The sequence below is a fragment of the Bombyx mori genome, chromosome 8, assembly GCF_030269925.1.
Source record: "Bombyx mori chromosome 8, ASM3026992v2".
Classification (NCBI taxonomy): domain Eukaryota; kingdom Metazoa; phylum Arthropoda; class Insecta; order Lepidoptera; family Bombycidae; genus Bombyx; species Bombyx mori.
The window spans coordinates 10802020-10822998 of NC_085114.1; the positions used below are offsets into that span (position 1 = coordinate 10802020).

Sequence of the window (20979 nt, forward strand, 5' to 3'; positions counted from 1 at the left end):
AACTACTGCACTACAGAGTCAAGGAATGTGTAGTAAGTGGGCTTGTTAGCTGTTTAGTAAATAGATCTGAAAGTGTACAAGCCTAGGAAAATTAAATAAAAACGTTAGTCGTGACTCTTCGTTTTCTTCGACAAAATTTTAGTGAATTCTCAATAAAATGTTATCAATTTACAAACATGTTCGACCTTACAAAGCTTCAGTTGTGTAAGCTGTGTTAAGTGATCCCTAGGCCTTACCAAAATTGGAAAAATATAATACGTAATGTCAATTGTTATTTGTCAATGTCATTTAACAATGATTGAAGCGGCAGCTTAGGATTAGTAAATCATAGTTATACACAATAAATTTAGTAAATAGTAAGAGACTAATTGATTTTTCACGGTACAAAAGGTTTCCTACATTTCAAACATACACTATTTTCCTTTAAATTAGACAAATAAACGTTTTCAACATGTCAACTGCTATGACTTTCGGCCAGAAACAATTTATTCCAACTCCACCAGATAAGGGAAGTTTTCCCTTGGATCACGAAGGAATTTGCAAGAAAACTATGGTTCGCTACATGAAATGTTTGATTAATAACAATAGCAATAACTCATTATGTCGTGATGAAGCTAAGGAATATTTGGCATGTAGAATGGAGAATAATTTAATGGCTAAAGAAGACTGGAATAATTTAGGTTTTCAAGAAAATAAAGAAGAGCGATAGTCATTTATTATCTTACTAGCTCTTATTTATAATTACAGTGTAGGTGAGGTTTTTTAAAGTATTAAATAGAATGTACAGTGTGCTTAATTTATGAAATTAAATAAATGTTTTGTGAATATGCATGACTTTTTATACAATAGCAACAATTAGTTTATTGCTGTTGATGCAAATCAGATTCGAAAAGCATTATGAAGTGTGAATCGTGCTTTCGGGAAGAAATAATTCACAACATACAACAATAACAAGTAAGCTGGGGTCATAAAATACCTCAACCATACATTAAATAATAATTGAATAGAGTGAGATTTGCTCATCCTATAGCTGTTGCTGCAAATAACTTTAGGTTTGTAGTTTAAGGCAGTTGTGTTTAATATAATTAAGGCTTGACTTAAGTTGTCATTTAATTATCAAGGACATTAATTGGATCAGTAATGTGATGTTAACCCACTGCTGAATCGCAACAAAAAGAAAATGTTCATATATTTCGAAAGTCACAGAAAAGCATGGTCAACAGCTAGTAGGTAAAAGTAGGTAGGTAGGAAGAATACATTGATTATTATGACAGAAAAATAAAACATGTTAATTCCCAATAGTAAGCCAAACCAAAATCATACCTCATTTTGCACAGCATACATGTTAAACAAAATCATTGTAATAGATCCCAAACCTATGTTTGGAATATCGCTTAAAAAAATGTTGCTTTGTGAAATTTTGTATAAAACAACATATCCTGTCTTTGCAATCCCTCGTCTGAGGTTCTTGCGTGGGAAGTTTGTGGATGATGACTTAAAAATTATCAAGTACAACAAAATGAAGTCTTCTCTATTCTGTAATTACACAATAAAATGAAAACTAGCATCACAAGGAATATTATTTTGTAGATTAGATGATAGGAAGAAAAAAGGCATGTCTTCAGATTTCCAAAATTATAAAAAAAATACTGGTCAAATATTGATAGTTTAGATGCTCCACCGTGTCTCAGGTCTAGTTGGGTGGCGGAAATGGCCATGGCGGATGGGTACAACTCTAGGTTGAAAAATAAAATATTTGAGTGCGTCAGTGGTTAAACAAACCTTAAAATTGCTCTCAAATGCTTCCATTACAAAATTCACTAGACTTTTATATATGCAACAAAGTTGCCATTTTGAAATCTCCAGTTCGAGCTCAGTTTAATATTCCAGTTATGTTACGTTAAGTTACATTAGTTATTAAAATATTTTTTATCATATTATTATTAGTTTGTTGTATTGAATGTTATGCCGGCCACTGACATGCGCGCGAACATTTGTACATTGTACGAATGTTTGCGCGCATGTGAAGGTCCGTCAGACATTCATTCGCAAACTTAGCGGCTGTGCAAAGGGGTTCGGTATTCAATTTGCGAACCCGTTTGCGCTTCCTCCTACACTTGTTTACGAATGTCTCACGAATTTCTCTTCCTTTTTAATTCGTCAATAGAACATTGAAGAGAAAAAGAGTTTTGAATTCTTTCCCAGACATCATTAACAGCCATGCTGTTTTTATGGGATTTCTTTTGATGAAGATACGCTACACAGTAGACGTACGATCTATGAAAATAGCAAAACGTCCGTTGCCTTCGCAATCCTGGGCGCAACTGGTCACACGAATGTGTGGGAGACTACGCAAAGGATCGCGGTTCGCGCGCTTTGATGTCTGTTAAAAAACCGACACAGCTTGGAAAACCACGTATGCAGCGAAAACTTTGCATAATCATTTGCAAATGTCGTCCTACACTTGCGGGTTTGCGTATTCGTGCGAATGTGAGTGACCGGTATTTTAATAGTCAGCAATATTATCTAAAAAAAGTTTTTAATTTGGATGGCATTTAACATGTCAAAGTCAAAATAATATATTCTGGCAACAATGAATGTGTATTGTAAGCCTAAAAATGTTTTCATTCCTAATAGCTGCCACACTACGCTTGGATGGGTAGGTGAGCGCATGGGCTCAACCTGAGAGATGCTAACACTAGTTCTAGCAAGAGCAGTGCTTCTCTTATTCTACCACTTCTTTTTTTACCTTTTCGTTGGTTGCCTAAGAGGCTATTTCTGCTACGCCCGAACGGGTAGGAGAGCTCACGGGCTCAACATAGAGAATTTGCTAACACTAGCCCTAGCGAGAGCAGTAGTTCGCAGAATCTACCGCCGGATCGTATCGCGACTCACTGAGAAAATCCGACAAGAAACTCAGTGGGCTGTGTCCATGAATTCGGTTGCACGTCGAGCTTGTCATGACGGTATGTCTGGAAGTGTTGTAGAGTGTCACCTTGTTACGAAGGGATAATTTACTTCACGCCTCAAACACTTCGTCTCTTCCCGTGGGTGTTGTAAAAAGCGACCGAAGTAGAACCGACAGCAGTATTCTCTGAGAATCATACTGCTACGATCTCCAAATGGCGTTTAATGGTGCTAGGGTGTATTGTGGGATGGGGACGCACCGTCCTGCCTCGTTCTAGCGTCTAGCAATCAATTGTCCCTGTTTGAAGGGTGGGACAAATATAAAATATTGTCCCTGAAATTTCGACCTTATGTGTCAAGGTAGGTGACCATCAGGTGGGCCGTATACAAGCATGCGGCGCACCTGACGGTCAGTCAGTTTAGTCATGCCATGAGCAGACCAACGTTAAGTATTCTACGTAGGGCTCGTATGAAGAAGGACATGTCAGTGTGACATAAACATACTTAAATACCATATAGGCTCCGGTGCCATATAAGTAGCGTGAGCACTGAGCTCGTTCACTCATCTATGCAATTAAAAACTACGATTAATTAAGTTTAAACGACTCCCTTATTGTTCTAAGGTGTTATGTCTGTAACAACAATACTAAGCAAATTGTGATTATAACTGACTAGGGTAGGTAATTAAAAAGGCCAAGGTTTCAGTAGAAAGTCCTTTACATATTTATTCAATTTAATTATAAAACTTAATAGAGGACAGAGGACATTCTTGTAATAATTAATATCAATATCAAATAATTTTATTGAAAATTAAAGTCAAGTAATTTTGATGCCAATTTTTAGTGGCCATTATCGTAAAAGTAAATATCACAGTTCTTATTTAAAGTATTTGTGACCAAAACATTGTAAAAAGCTACTGATTGCTACGTTATATAAACTTATTTTGAAAAGTGTTTTCGCACAAGATTGACCCATTTATATGGCTATAAATTATCTACTTTAATTTATAGTTATGTAGTTTCATTTTAAAATGAAACACATTTTGGGTTACATGATTTCAATATTGTATTTTCTCTTTATCCTAGAAATGAAAAAAATCTTATTGTATGCGGTAAACATTCCTTATTGTGGTTTTAACATTAAAATACAAAAATATCAAGTTAAATTTATTCTGTACAATATCTAACTACAATAAGCACCATTTTCATTCTACCATATTTCTCATTTATAATTCCATGAATTGGTAATGAAAATCTACAGACTTTTTGCAGCAATTGAAATATCCTAATTTTGAGTAATTCTATAATTTCAGTTTCTTTAACGCTAAAACGTTTTAAATGTACAAATTAACTTTTACACTATATTAAATTTATGATTATGGCAATTTAGGATATCTTACAAATTTTAATTACAAATATTAAATTTAAGTGTACCTCTGTTACCAGCATTTATAATAGTGTTAAATAAATTACTTAAAAAATTTCAAATTTTATATTATTTAGAGTACATACTTATAAAATACATAAAACTAGCAAATAATACACAACATTATCGTATCGTACAAATATGTTTGATAAAGTAAGGCATTGGAGAATAAATGTTTTCAGCAACATACAATATATATCTCGGCATATTATAGCACGAGTGTACATATACATACATATGTCATACATTAATTAATGTATACAATACACGCATATACTACAATTTATACAGGATGTCCAACGGTTATTTCTCATAGCGAAGTAATGTAACATTTTACATATCTATAAAATAAAATAAAAACACATTGTTGGTAGAGTGATTCTCAAAATGACTAAGATTCAATTAAATACAGAAAAGAGCAGTCCCGAAAGCTCATGGAAGAGAAAACGCCAAGCGCAAGCAAAGAGTATTGTAAGCGCGCGCAAAAAAAATGAAGGTAACGCTAATCGCCATATTGGATTGTTTCGATAACAGTCACAGGCTATCTACAGGACGATCGATTTGTTAAAAAAATGTATTTTCTGTAAATTTATTCGTATCCTATTCCTGCAAATATAATTAGAGTATTTTACCATAATTTAATATAACCGCGGGATACCCTGTATTCTTCACAGTAAGAATATAATGATTTTATAATCACAATGCTATATAGATAAATGGCATAGACATCAAAGGACAAGACGAACAGTAACTGTACAGAAGCTAAACGAATGGTGTTATATACCTTACATGTCATTAACAAACGAAACACTCGATCATATTGAGATCAAAATGTACATATAGTAATAACTATAGAAATAAAACTTGATACTTACAGCTAGTAATTAATCTAGTAAGTTCACAGGTATATATCTACATTTAATAATAATAGGAAATACAAAGGAGGCAGTGCAATTTTCGCAAATATTAAAAATTTAATTCTAGATTTTTATCAGACGTATTCTGGATATGTTTGCGTCGTTTTGAGTAAGTTTGATATTACAAATGGCTGAAGAAAAAGCGTAAGTCTTGTGTACTACTAAAGTTAAAATAAAAAAAGTGTATTCTGCGATTATTCTATAATAGTTCCAATCTACTTCAGTAAAATTGTAAAGACATATTGAGCGAAATAACTAGAGAAGAGATAAGTGCGATTAAGTTAGTTAAATGTAGCGTTGATGATGAACTCGGCGATCGTAAAGTAGATCCTGGTGCTGCAGGAGCGCGATAAGGATATTTTCGACCGCTTCTCTCTCCAGGACAACCCATCCAGAACGGGGCTGACGGAAGTTGTTGTTCGTGCTCCACTCGCATTTGCAGGTCGTTGAATTTCCAATATCCTTTTCCTTTGAAGAAATAGGTGTTCCCTGAAAATGTATGATTATAGAAATTATTACGACTTCTAATTATCTACACACCAAAATTGTTATTTGAACTGAGTTTAATTTTTTTTAATGAATTTCTACTTATATTTAGTAGATAATTCGTACCGTCTTTCCATTGGAAAACACTATCGATGTTGTATCCAACCCCCTTCCACATGGCCATATTACGGGGATAGTCCAGTTCTACTTTTCCTTCGTCTTCATCATATCTGAAAATTAAATTAGGTGTGTTACAAAAAAAAAAAAACAAGTTTCTTTATCCGTAAACACGATTACTTCAATTTAACTACTTTATGATTTACAAACGGGTGCCCGGTATTTTCTACGCATTTTGAATTAGGCCTAAGATCTTTTTATTTGCTAACTGATTATAATGTTAGCATATGCTTAACTCAATATATTAATTACCAATAATTTATTATAAAAAAAAGAACATAATATTCCTAACCTAAAGGTACATGACGTTATTATCCGCAACACGCTTCGTCAGATTATAGAAATAGAGTTATCAGCAACATGCTTCGTCATATATATATTAATTAAATCTACATCATAACTCAAAAATGGAGACTAAAGTACACAAATGCACAATTTAAACAAGTCTCTTAACGATTTTAACACATAAAAAAATTAGATAAATGAATGGATTTAAAAGAAATAGTTTTCATAAATGTTATTAATATGTATATATTTATACTTACTTCCAATACATAGTTCCACTGTAAAAGTAAGTTTTGCCATTGAGACTCCAAACCATTGCCGCGTCCAATTTCTCCAAAGTTTCAGGTAAACCCAGTTTGGTCAAAGGTTTCGGATAGCCGGGCAATAAATATTGTGAATTGAACAAATACAACTCCTTTCCTAAAATGAAAGTTGTTTTCATTAAAAAGTGTGTTTTTATTTATTTTAACTTTAAAGTCGTTATTGCTTAATACAAAATAATCATTGTATACAACGACAGCTTTGTTTTTAATTCTCAAATATTTCATTAAACTATTAGATACTGGGTAAATCGACCTACCTATAAAGATAGCAATATGTTTATCTGGTCTTTCATAAACAGCGTCCACGTGTGTTAGATTTTTTGGTAAACTGGACCACATTCTAGTTATTTCCATTGGGTAACCAGGATATCGACCGTGAGCTCCGATCCTCCAGTGATACTGTAAAAATGTAAAAAAATATATAAACAACTGTTGTAAACACTTAGATTATAGTATTCATTCAGCTAATAACTAGAAAGAAACGGGTGTCTTCGGGCTCTTTCTCCTCCTCCAGCGATGCTCATCATCTCTGATGGCAGTCACCACAGTGACTTTCGTCCCCATCAAGTAGTTGTTTTTTCACCCTTTCTCTAAGCCCTATCCTGACTTGGTAATTCAAGTGGTAAATACGTAAATCAGACAAATTATATTAAATTAACAACATGGTTACCTATAATTTTGTACTATACGATGTACCATTTCAACTATTGAGATGAGGACCACAAAAAAAGTAATTAGACAACTACATAAAAGTATAAGACTCACCCTGTCTTTGAATATGAAGAGTTCGCCACGTATTAAAGCGACAGCGTCGTAATTTGTATCACACGTATTTGGTTTATCCGATGGTGAAGTTGGAGTCGGCCTTTGTGGCGGCGTGGGCCTTTGAGTAGTAGTGGTAGTTTTCTCTGGATAGTATGGTCGCTTAGGATAATCTGATCTAGGGTAGTCCTGCTTAGGGTAATCTTGCCTAGGATCGACCGGATAGTTTGGTCTTGGGTAGCTGGGATACTCCGGTTTATAGGGGTATCGGGGGCGGTAAGTTATTGCGTGCGTGGTAGTCTCAATTCGAGGGTAATTGTAATTCGTTCTGCGTGGATGATCTTCGGTTGTATTGTGGTAATGACGATCAGGGTAATAAGGTCTTCTCGGGTAGTAAACTGGGTTTCTAGATGGATCACGGGGCATGTTCGGAACTCCATGATGTCTATTATGGTGGATATAAGGCCTTCTGGTTGTTGTGGTCGTAGTGGTAGTCGTAGTGGTTGTTGGTGGTGTTTGAACTGGTTTGTATGAAGGGATTCTTGCCCATTTCTTATTGTTTAATTTTGGACCTGAATACAAAAATACTTATGTCAGTAAATTCATCATCATATACCCGATTTAAAATAGACGAGAATCATTGTCGAAAACTTACCATACATTTGTTGAATGCCATTACGATCATCTTCAGGTAATACAAAGTTAGATTGAATACCCTGATACCAAGGGTACATCAGTGCGCCTTTTACACTACTGTGGCTAAGTCCTAACGAATGTCCAAACTCGTGAACAGCAACAGCAAAAAGTGATGTGCCTGAAATAAAAATTGTCATTAGAAACGAACTCTAAATTTTAACAAGCCTAACACATTTTTTAGTACCGAGTAGCGCATGAATAGAGCCAGTTATCTACTGAACCTATGGTTTCAGCTAAATAAAGGTGGATATTTACACGTGGCTAACCAAATACAATCTGAAGTGTCTGTTGTTCGTGTAAATTATCACGTACGAGCGGTGTGTGGTGCAAGCTCGCCTGCACTGTGATCGGTGTGAGCATATCCACGGGTTGCGGTTGCACAACCTATCCGCTTGTGTTTCATGTTTACACTATACCTACCTAGTAGCTGTAAACGATGCGTTTGGCTAGAATACAACCAGCACGTACTGAGTGAAAAATGCATATATTTTTCATCCTATTAAAGATAACTTTTTATTAATACACCGAGCTATATTTTCGTTATTAGTACATATGCCGCGATTGACATTTGAACTTAATAATTTAATAATCAGAAAATAAAACTACGTCTCAAAATGATTTGTATTATTTGATGAATTTTTAAATGTTTTATATTGGGTGTTCATTTTCACCTACGCTGAGCTATCAAGGCGAAAAACGAAGCAGAGGAAAACAAAAAAATCCAGTCCTGGTGAACATTTATAATAATTAGAAGAAGTAATGGTTTGTAAAAATGGAGAATGGTTTAAATTCCCTAATGCATTACTGCCAATGAATATATACAATTTACTGCGCTGTAATTCATTGCCAACTTCTATCATCTACTTTACTGCCTAACTATTTATTTTAAATTGAAAGTGTGGTCGCTTACAGTCGTATTCACGACCGTATTCTACCATGAAAAGAATAACATCGTATAATAAAAACTCAATTTCAATTTGCGTAATTAATGATGATGGGAAGTATTGTATAACCAAACGGGCAGGTATTACCATCTTGACTATTTCTGCTGGGAATCGGTCATGCATTTCGATTTGAAGGGTGGGGCAGCCGTTATAATAATATAACTGAGATTTGAAGGGTAGGTCGACTGGAGTATTAATGGAACTAAGACTTCAAGCTCATTGGCTTAAGACCGGCAGCCGCGTTCTTTTTTGCCGTATTTACCGATTTCTCAACACTAGGTGGATCGCAAGCTCCTCTGTACATCTTATACAATAACAAAAATCACATGTAATATATTTTACATAGTCTAATTAACTTTATTGTATAATTTTATTATGTATTAACGTGTCAAAATATGGTGGACCTCAACATGTTTATTTCCGGATACTACCCATGAAAATGTCATGGAACTTTATAGTATTGTCGAAAATTCTATCGGACTTATTTAAATGTTTCAAAAGGGGGTTGGGAGGGATGACTATTTAATATTGTCGAGTTTTCCCAAAGTTGAATCAAAGTGAAATCGATATAAAAGGTTTAAGAACAGGTCAGAGTTACTGAGCCGTCGTAAAGTTGATAGGGCTGTAACTGTAAATTCCGATGAATGACAAGTTTCGTGAAAATGAATTTCATCTGGACAAAATGAACGAAATGTTTTACAGGACAGAAATAGCAATAGGGAAAAAATCGATTTTGAAAATAAAACGATTATTTTTGGTAAATTTCTGTTAGTCAGGATATTAGGCCAAAGTAATAAATTTATATTATCATCAGTACTCACTTGATATGTGAGAATTTTTATAACTTGTTGATAATTACATTGAAAACTTTCGTAAGATAAATAGATACAGGTGAAACTAATAAAAGCGTACTAAAACTAATATACTACTATACTAATATAATAACTACTAAGGTATGAAAAGAAATTGTTTTTTTACCTTCTTCATCGTCATCTTTGGGCTCTAACAACCAGAGTTCGTCATCATCAAAGTGCGCGTCACCACCGCGGTCCACGCCAGGAAAGAAAGCGTGAGCTAGAATCGTACCTCGTCCATCGAATGGATATGCATCGTCATGGTAACGTCTGAAACAAAACAAAAAAAAATATTATTTATAGTTGATAAATTCTGCTCTGCGTTCAAAAAATAATTGCATGGGTATGTAATTACTCCACTTAACTATTATACTATTTACAAATGTATACATATTAGTTTTATATGACCACGAAACTTTTAATTTTCCCGGTGTACGTGTGTATACCGAATAATATATAATATATTCATCTCACAAACAACAAAACTACAGAGTAGACAGACTAGGTAGAGCAATCAAACTTATGTCCCTCGGGTGATGCCCGGTTACTATCCACCTAATCATTTTTCGCCGCAACAAAATACTACTAGTGAAAGACCACACCCATGCATATTTCACGCGATATTAGCGCACCGATGCGTTATTGAGTTTTCATGTGAAAGCTTTACCATTGTTACCTACAGTTTGTAATTTCTTACTTTTTATTCAGATTGGATCTATTCCCCATTTACTTTAAAGATTATGTTTTAGTGAGTAATATAATGTAAAGTAGTACAAGAGTAAGATTTAAAATTTTGGCAATCTTAACACTATTGCTCGGGTTTTTTTTTCCTTTTTGTTTGTGTTATTATCAGATTGAAGCTCTTCGTAAGAGCCTCGTATTTTGGCATAATGTTATGAAAATCATGTTTGGTGAAATATGAGCAAAATGAGGAAATGTCACGCTGACAAACGTTGTCAAAATATGTAATGGGTTCGAAATGGAAAGTTTCCGAGTTAGGGATGATTTATTACAGTGATGGTATCTGCCCTTCGTCACCGTTCGATCGACGCTGATGTACTATAGTGTATGTATAAAGTATGTTTAGGTACATTGCACATTGGATAAGTTAGACTTTTTTTAGGGTTCCTTTAGAGGTGAAACCTGAATGTCAGATTTATATTAATACCTTTCTGAATTTAATCCTTAACAATGGATTTGATACGAAGCGATTTAAGTTAGATTTGAATGGAAGCCCGGGGCGCAGGAATCTTAAAGGCGTTTCGATTTCAGTTCGGACTAATAAAAACATTGGAATAGAAATTCCTTAGAAAAGTCGGATTTTATTTTAATTTAACCATTATGTTAATAAACAGTGAAGTCAAATCCGTTTGACCTGAGTATTACATAGGTTATGTAACAAATAAGAATAACAATTTTCTTAGACGCCCCTAAGTGTTTGGTACTCTATTAAAATTGCAGTAATACGAAGTTCTTTTAAAATTTACTATAATTTTTTTGTATTAAAATTTCAAAATCACGGCGGCCATTTTTTGCATATTATGAGATTTGTTTAGAAGTGATGGTAACAATCAAAGCAGAGAAAAAACAAAAGGATTTCGTTACTGATGCAGAATTAGGATTAGAGCTTTTTGAAGAACTATTTTAAGCCTGTATGAATAGAAGAATAAAAGAGAGAAGAGAGAAGAGTAGAAAGTTATCTAGGGCTAATCGTGTTTGATGCCAATAATTACATTTGAACATTAAAGAGAGTACCAACAATTTTATAGTTTTCCTTATATCGCGTGAGGCTCGTATGAGAGCGTATTTAAATGGAATGTATCCTTTATTACATGAGTAATATTTCAGTTTATAGACGCAATAAATCTTAGAGCTGCAAATGTACAATATAGCCAGTCACGCTTTGTGCAATAACTACTTTACCATTGGATATAGGGTACTTGTCAACAGACGTTACTAGTATGGCTTCTTTGTAATTGTAATATTAATCATATTTATAATATACATTTTTAAATAGTTATAACAAAGACACATTATTGTTGTAATTAAATATTATAAAGACTACTGTCGTCGTTCAATAGCTAAATGTAATGATACACGCCTGCGTCAAGTCATATTATATGTATATATTATTTCTGAGAAACATTAAATTGTTTTGATCTAGTTGTGACTACACCTACAAATGTATCTCACCAAATTAAACACAAACAAATTTTGCATACATAATATTATCTAGCTTAGCTGTGATATATCTATGAAACTCTTTGCATTGTGTCTGCTGAATCTAGTGCCTATTGAGAATGAACTTCCTGTAGAATCCTGAAGGAAACGGAACAATTTTATAGTTAGCAATATAAGTTAACGACACGCATAAAATCCAACGTACCGTTTGATACTCGTTTTGTGTTTTGATGCTACTTATCAGTGAAACGACTTTAAGATGTATAAAATGAAATTCTGATATTTCTAAAAAAAAATACACACAAAAATACTTAAATCCGTGCCATTAATTTTGCCAATGGGAACGAACAACATGTTTTCGGCTATTTTTAATTATATGCTTTTATGAAAAAATATAAAAAAAAAAACTGATAAATATGCAAACCTTTGATGATGCTAGCTAATTCTATTTACGCTCCCATTAAAATAATATAATCAATCTGTGTACTCACATGAAATTTCTACCTCATTTTTTTCTTAATTGTATAATTATACATGGTATTTATCTACCTTATCTATCAATCTATACCTACTTATGTGTAAAAAGAATTTTATTAAAAAGGGTTAGAAAAAATTAAAATTTTTGGAAAACAAGCTCGAAGCCTGTACTAAAAACCTACGCTTAGGTGACAATGACAACTGTACTAAGGCTTCTGGTTCTTGGAAAATCTATAGATCACGGATAAATCCGTGATCTATAGATTTTCCAAGAACTATCTATAGATTTCCAAGAACCACCAAATGAAGTCGTCGTGGCCTAAAGGATAAGACGCCCGGTGTATTCGTATCTAGCGATGTAACGGTGTTCGAATCCCGCAAGCAACTACCAATTTTTCTAATGAAATATGTACTTAACAATCAAATCATAATAAAAATCAAACTCGCAAAACTATAATTTGCGTAATTACTGGTGGTAGGACCTCCTGTGAGTCTGCACGGATAGGTACCACCACCCTGCCCATTTCGGCCGTGAAGCAGTAATGCGTTTCGGTTTGTGGCAGCTGTTGTAACTATACTGAGACCTTAGAACTTATATTTCAAGGTGGATGGCGCATTTACGTTGTAAATGTCTATGGGCTCCAGAAGCCGCTTAATACCAGGTGGGCTATGAGCTCGTCCACCCATCTAAGCAATAAAAAAAGCTACTTATATATTGTTATTTTAAATTTATAAAAAGGATAAAGCGATGTGCAGTGCACCCATTGAAGGTCGATTTCAATATTTTCACCAATATTATCTACAAAACTGGGTTTTTTGTTTAAAGGGAATAAAGTGAAATTGTATGCAGCTCGTATCAAAGTTTCCCGCTCGAAGTCTCAAGTTTGTAGTGTCACCACAATGTGGCGGTTGCAATATATGTCCACCGCGCGGTTTTTGTCGCCTCTACTTTCTCATATCAAAGTCTACATTGATCTAATAAACGAAACTTCGCCCTTCCTTATTCAATATGCGACTCTTGTCCAGCGCTACGTCATTTGTCACAGTATTACAGATGTTAGATCCGTATACGAGTACGGTGTAGCTATATTCTTCACCTTTTTTTTTTAGATCGATTATAGTAGGTATACACATTCGAGTAATATTTGTTTTTAAGCTATTGCATAGCTTTTATCGCGGGCTTTGAGCGCGGCGACTGAATCAAGAAATTCCGTAACGAAAATAACCTGATACCCCCACTACGCTTACTATGTAGCTCGCGTTACACATTTACACGTTGCGCTGGTGTAGTGTTTGTGAATAAGTGCGCGGCGTGACGTCGCACTGCATGAGCATCATGAAAAGTCTGCCCATCTCTCTCTCACGCGGTCTAGCTTATGAGTGTGAAGGGGACAGTTCATGTTTTGCTTTTGTTAATGTTTATAAATATAGCGTCTTATTTTTATCATTGTTTTAATATTAAATTATTATTGTCCAATTGTAATTGGATAAGTTGATAAAAAATGCTTTGCAATAGCTTTACCGCGGCAGGACCGAGTGCCACACGTGTTTTTTTTTATCAAAAAATCCTCAGGCGTTAGGAAACATTTCTGAACTTCGATAAAATTTAAAATTCTTAATGTAATTGCCGCTTTTTAAGACGTTTTACAAGAAAACTAAGTGCCAGTCACAGGTCTTACAATACTTTAACTACGTTTCATGTAAAACAGGGATGGTAACTCGTAACGAATGACTATCGCGTGCAATGAATACGAAGCGCGGTCGAGGGGTGGCTTCGGTGTATTAACGAGATAAAAAGTTAATTTTCATTATAATAAAGTTCACGTATCCAAGGTGCTTCGTGCAAGAAAGTATCTTTATTCGGATTTTATTTAGGTATTGTAGGTAGCGTGACTTTATTAGATAACAAGCGAGGTGTTTTTGGCGTCACCTCACGTCCCCTGAATGAAAGTGAATCGTGATCGGAACCTCCCACGCTGAATGGCGAACCCATGCGTTCCAATTTCAACTTACGATTTCCGCGACAAACACTCAAGTTTTTCATTAGTCCAAAATTGAATTCAGCTTTGCAATAGGAACTTGAGGAAATTTGTTAAAATTGTCGCTTCTAGGATTATTAGAGTCGTTTTAGGGTTAAGGGTGTTTAAGATGTGTAAAATTAGAGGACACTATGTCGAATACATAGTGGGTGATCGGCAAGAAATGGATGGAGAGAGCCGAAGATCGGGCTCAGTGGTGTTGGTTGGGAGAGACCTACGTCCAGCAATGGAGGATTGATAATGGTGATGATGATGATGATGATATATTTAAACTCTGCCTGTGTAAATAGTAGGGTCATTGAGTATTTCGCTTGAATATAAAATTAACACAAACAATTATTACTGTATTACTTGTTAAATTTGAATTTCAAAGTATGTTTTCATTAGGTATTCTTTTTTTATTTTATTATTATTGTATTCCATCTTCGAGCCGATGAATTGCCAATGTTATGTACGCCATTATTGTCACATCCATCAGGCCATTAATTAAATAGTTTAAGTTATTTTCAATGTTAAATGTTTGTGATAAATAAATAAATAAACAACAGTTTGGTTATTTGCTCTCTTAAATGTTGTTTTTGTGGTAACTACCGATTGTATTGTTTTGATTAAAAACATGTATTTACTGGGTTTTTTTAACCACAATATTCAGTGTTGAGTAGAATTATAAATTTTTATTTCACATTTTATTCGCAGACAAGTTTTACTGGCCGACCCTATTCTGATGCCTTGCACGAGAACCTCACAAATCCCCTTAAAATGGATACGACGTTTCTCTAAATCCTCACTTGATTATTATTTATTATCAGCACAATAAATCAAGCGGGAAGCTTGGAATTTTATAGAAACTTGCCGTTTGATATTGCAGTAGTTGATTTGGAAGATTACAAAATGTCTATACCTAGTACATAGATTATTATGTGCTGTACTTTTTCTAAAAAAAAATCCTTAAAGTAAAAACCTTTTCAAATCAACATACCGAAAGTCATTTTTATTCAACAGTCGCATTATTTTAGTGTTGTTCAAATTGTAGAATGATAAATTTAAAATTGTGAATGTTTTAGTCGGATCTTGATGTTTCGTAGGGTTTCAATTTGTAATTCAGAAAGAATGATTAATATTACATTTTTCAGTTGCTTGTGTCCATATGCTACGATTCGATTTGATAGTACGTAGTCACGCTTCAGTGAACAATTGCTTTAGCAGATATACTCAGAGTTGCCTGGATCATGCCTTCTAATGTGTTAAATAGTGATTATGCGATAAACAGTTTGATTATGTCTTAACCAAAATTTAATCCAAATCCGTTCAGCCATTTTTGTATGATTGCGTAACAAACATACGTTTTTTCTCATTTATAATATTGAAAGAACAAATAAATATTTCAATGCACCTACTTGGCGAACGAGACAAGGATATCGGCCTCTTCCGAATTTACTTCTGTGAAAGTAAGTCGGGAGGCTTGTTCCCAAACGTCGAGGGCGCGTGCCAACACGCTGCGTGTCTCGTACGGGTCCAGTAGAGAAGGACGACGCGTCGATGACAAACTGTAGACAAAAAATAAATAAGGATTAGCTTTTTTTTTAGATTCACCGAGCGAGTAGAATAATGATGATCGAACGTTGAACTCAATGTAGTATTAGAGATTTTAATTTTTTTTTAATGTTTTTTATTTCATTTACTTCATATCTTGCATCCATATTACATTCATTAACATTCCATATAGTATACCAGAATTAAATAAAAATAATAACTACAATCTCGGGTAAAACAAAAGCAATAATAATAATAAAAAACAAAAAATCAAATAATAATAAAACAAAAACTAAATTAACATCAAAACTACCATAACCTAAAGGCTGGTTTGGATCCAGAATGCTCAACATGCACACGTGTCCAGTGTTGCATTATTGGGCAGTCCAGATCCATCCGCGAGGCGTCATTGACATATTTCATTGTAAGAAGCATAATATGATTAGCTAATAGAGTACATCGCTCAGCAATTGTGATCATTCGTTTTGAGAGCCATTTATGATTCTAATGTTCTAGTTTATATCGGAGGTTAGTAAATTACAGATACGCATTGAGCTAGGCGTAAAGTTGTTTGTGAATCACATGGCCGAACGAGAAACCATTGAAATTAAGAAAATACCATCAATTTAGCACAGACGATTGGCGCTTATCCAACATCTGGGATCCTTTTAAGGTAACAATTTAAACACGAGTCAAATAAAATACATACAACATAATATACTTGAGAATACTAATAAGAAATAGAATACTAATAATACTAATACTAATAATAGAAAGGTGGGTGGCGCATTTACGTCGTAGATATCTATGGGCTCCAGTAACCACTTAACACCAGGTGGGCTGTGAGCTCGTCCACCCATCAAAGCAATAAAAAAAAATAAAAAAAATCTTTTTGTGCGTAAAAAAACACAAATTTCAATATTTTTATATGAAATTAGATGGTAGTTAGTGAAATATTCAAATGTAGACGAAGAAGACTTTAGTCTTTCGTAACCACGACTTGGCGTCGCTCGGTGGAGCAGGAGCTAGGGGTCTTGGGCATGACGTGGGAGGAGCTAGAACAGACTGCCCAAGACCGATATAAATGGAAAAATTTGATTCGAGCCCTACACCCCAGCAGAGGGTAATAGGAAAGAATGATGATGAACCACGAGAACTGTACAGTGTTCGAAATGTCGAAATAATAAAACGAAAATAATAACTGCGGATTAAACCATAAAAATAGTTTTAATTATGAACACGACTCGCAAAGTCTATTTTTGTTTGTTTGTTGCATAGATGGTTGGACGAGCCCGCCTGGTGTTATGTGGTTACCGGAGCCCATAGACATCTATAACCTAAATGCCGCCGCCTATCTTGAGATATGAGTTCTAAGGTTTCAGTGTAGTTACAATGGCTACCCCGCCCTTCAGACCGAAACGCATTACTGCTTCACGGCAGAACCAGGCTGGATGGTGGTACCTACCCGTGCGGACTCACAAGAGGTCCTACCACCAGTAATCTATACTATCGTATACTAAGCATCAACTAACTATATATTTCAAAACTTTATTTTGTAACATTGAAATAGCTGTGTGCGTTATTGTGGTTGCGCTTGTTCATTGCACAGCATGTTTGGTCAGATAAAATATCGTTTTCGCCGATAATTAAAACTGGCCAACGCCAAAAGCGAGCGCGGTCGACGTTATTAACAATTATTTTAATGAAATTATTAGAAGACTCCCGGGAAATGTTACGAAATATTGTGTAACAACGCATTGTTAAGCGAATTTGTTAATCTCGATATTAACTAGTAGGTACATGTACTATGGCATCGGATGCTAGGAAACATTTTCTTCTCTCCATTTTCGAAGATAATTCTGTCAGAATTAATTCATGTGGCTAAATTGCACGAGGCTATCGTAAAAATACACGGATTCGCTTTATTTTCAATTGTTGAGAAATCTACTGCAGTTCTTAGTATTTTCGTGTAGGTAATTAGTCATGTTTTTTTATTACATAAAAAAGTGGTTTGAATAAAAGCACATTGTGAATGTTAAAATAATAGAACAAAATATTGTTTGAACTTGTTGGCAACAACGACTACGTAAACAACCAAGCGGAATTTATTTTTGTAAACAATTAATTTACATTCAGAGGTTTCGTCGGACTTAGCGTTACACAGTCTTCGCATTCAAAAGTTACTGTGATTGAAGCCGGAAAAATAACTTTTTAAGAAATAAAGTTCTCGCTACGAACCATAATTTGATTTCAGAACACGTGAGGAGTCATTGTAACAATTTTATTGTAGTGCTTTTGCTGGATTCCGGGGCACGTTGCCTATCCGCAGTTCTGAAGAAGTTGTGAACAAACAGAAGCCTACAAGTACGACTCAAGGGTATTTATTGAATGCGTGATCGGTACACGTGACGGCGGCCGGCTATGTGAGGCCACGTGAGCACGTGTCATCCACAGAGTCCTATAGAATCTGGTCACACCTGCTAATATTCAATAAGGACGCTTAGTTACCTAGCTACGTCATCTCTGATAGTTATAAATTTTGCTTTCCATTGAATTGATAAATAAATTACACTCACTTGGGATTCAGTCTTGTCGAATTTAGTACAAATACTGATGTTTAGTTAGAGCGTGTATTATTTATCTTTTATCACATAGAGATTGACACCCGCATGATTTTACGAATATCTTCTCTATAAATATTGTTCATTGTGTTTCGTTTATTGGTAATAAACGGGAACGATGCGTTCAATGTTCACATTAAAATGTATTTGTATAATTTAGCGAGGGCGAAGAGGGAATTGCGTTTATAGCGTGAAATAATAAAACATGCGGTATCGTAGAACATGGCGACGTCTTACGAAGGAAACGGACATAATCACGTTACGATGTCATAACAAACAGATTTGTAAGCACGAAATTTATGGTCTGTGTCCGAAGAGCTAAAATTTAATTTTCTGAAATAATCTGTTAGCGAGTCATTAAAATTATTCGTTCGTGCTGTGTTTCACAGGAGTCAAAATTAACTGTTTGCAGTGATGTTACAATAAATTTACCATAAGTCCTACTGATTTACCGTCTATTCAGTTAAATGTAGATTTTATATATGGTTGTTTCGTTTTCATATTAGAATTCATTAATTCATCATAATTATTAAATTCCTAAACGCACTTTTCAGAATAAATTGTAGAATACAATCCGTGCATAAATGAATTTTATAAATGTTCATAAATAAACCTTTATTTGCATTATTATTATGAAATAAATTAAAATGCAATCGATATAAAGTCAATGATAATTTTTATACGCGTATTAAACGGAAGTAATAGGAAAACGTTCGAGTGAAATCTTTTGTTAACACATTTAATTGTCCTTCTTTTCAACAATGCATTCTTTTCAAATGCATTCCCTTTGCGTCGAGAATTTTTCGAAGTCGTAAGCTAAGATAAGTGACGTGGCATCAGGTTCACTGGGGGCTTGAAAAGCGGCTTTACCTTCACTGCCATTTCTTTATGTATAATGGATTTAAAACGATCTTTGCTTGAGAAATGCATTCACCAATTTTTCGATTACTGAAATTCTTTTTTAAATCACAAATATTCACAGTCAAAAATAGTTTTAACGGAACCAAATCAAAGTTTCCTAAGCTTTTCTCTTGACGTTTATAGAATTTCCAGCAAGAAATGGTATTGAATAGAGAACAGATGGCTAACGCGACATTAACAGGCTTGCCGTCGAATCCTAATTGACCTTTATCGGGTACTTGGATAATAATAGCTCCTTTGACTCCGCCGTCGGCTGACGATCGGCTTTCACGTGTACTATTGTCGAGAAAGCATTGATGCTCCTCGGGGATTTGAGCGGATTTCTATACAACGCTTTAGCGTCTCTGCGAACGTTTCACTGTGCATAAACGAAGCAGATCTTAGCAAAGTTTCTCAGGCTTAGCCCCGTGAGCTCGCCAACACTTTCAGTGTAGCTAGAATAACCCCTTGAGGCTGCTGGCAGTAGGTAGGCAAAAAAAACGAAACGAAAGATTTTATGTCTGCTGTCTTCACTCTGCAAGGTAAGTACTGTAAATGGACGCTTTATCTATCTATAGTATGTCCGGGCATTTCTGCATAGGAATCCATTCTGCTTTTCTGGTTTTTTTTATTGCTTACATGGGTGGACGAGCTCACAGCCCACCTGGTTGTTAGTAGTTACTGGAGCCCATAGACATCTACAACGTAAATCCGCCACCCACCTTGAGATATAAGTTCTTAGGTCTCAGTATAGTTACAATGGCTGCCCCACCCTTCAAACCGAAATGCATTACTGCTTCACGGCAGAAATAGGCGGGGTGGTGGTACCTACCCGCGCGGACTCACAAGAGGTCCTACCACCAGTAATGTTTCAGTTCAGTTCAGTTTCAGTCTTTTACATCTTTCAATCATACAATCATTTACATTTTTTCATTGCCTGCAATGTTTTCGCTGTACCCCTATCGGTGGTACCCCTCTTTGTTTTTTTTGTTGTGAAAATCTGTGTGCACTATACTTCGGTAAACTATTAATAAGTATTCGTAATTACTCTACCATTACTATTTATTCTGCAAAGGACTATGCTAACATACATCTCATTTACGGAGACACATTGGAGACACACAATGCCAATGCTCATAAACGTTTTGTGCTAGGTTGTAATGAGAAAATTCATTAGCTTTTAATTTTTCAATGATATGGCCGAAACTCGAGTGCTGCGGTGTGTTCAATGTTTTTTTTTACTGGCTTCATATGAGGGTTTTCCGGGACACTCTGTGTGTATGTATATAAATGGATGATAAGTTTTACGTTGTAATAGATCTCAGATTAATTTGCGTTATATTTAAGCTTCGTTCAAATATGATGTAGTCGCCGAACATACCATTTAAGAGAAATTAGCGTGTTCGGTAGCATTGCGGTACGCCGGCGGCCGAATTAATTCGAGAGTAATGT

The 20979-nt window shown here is 34.9% G+C and overlaps 2 protein-coding genes across 2 annotated transcripts in view; one reads left to right on the forward strand and one right to left on the reverse strand.

Annotated features, from left to right (window-relative positions):
* Positions 1 to 306: 306 nt before the first annotated feature.
* On the forward strand, positions 307 to 827 carry LOC101746871 (cytochrome c oxidase assembly protein COX19). The gene has a single exon (XM_004932149.4). The coding sequence runs from the start codon at positions 452 to 454 to the stop codon at positions 707 to 709; it is 258 nt and encodes an 85-aa protein (XP_004932206.1). The 5' UTR covers positions 307 to 451; the 3' UTR covers positions 710 to 827.
* Positions 828 to 3606: 2779 nt separating this feature from the next.
* LOC101736589 (matrix metalloproteinase-2) overlaps positions 3607 to 20979 on the reverse strand; it is a 205457-nt gene continuing 188084 nt past the window's right edge. Inside the window, exons 5-12 of the mRNA XM_004932241.5 lie at positions 15871 to 16020; positions 9901 to 10046; positions 7938 to 8096; positions 7286 to 7854; positions 6778 to 6919; positions 6458 to 6617; positions 5862 to 5965; positions 3607 to 5738 (exon numbers count right to left, since the gene is read on the reverse strand). Of these exons, the coding sequence (XP_004932298.1) occupies positions 5470 to 5738; positions 5862 to 5965; positions 6458 to 6617; positions 6778 to 6919; positions 7286 to 7854; positions 7938 to 8096; positions 9901 to 10046; positions 15871 to 16020 (1699 nt within the window). The 3' untranslated portion in view covers positions 3607 to 5469. The remainder of the gene's footprint in view (positions 5739 to 5861; positions 5966 to 6457; positions 6618 to 6777; positions 6920 to 7285; positions 7855 to 7937; positions 8097 to 9900; positions 10047 to 15870; positions 16021 to 20979) is intronic.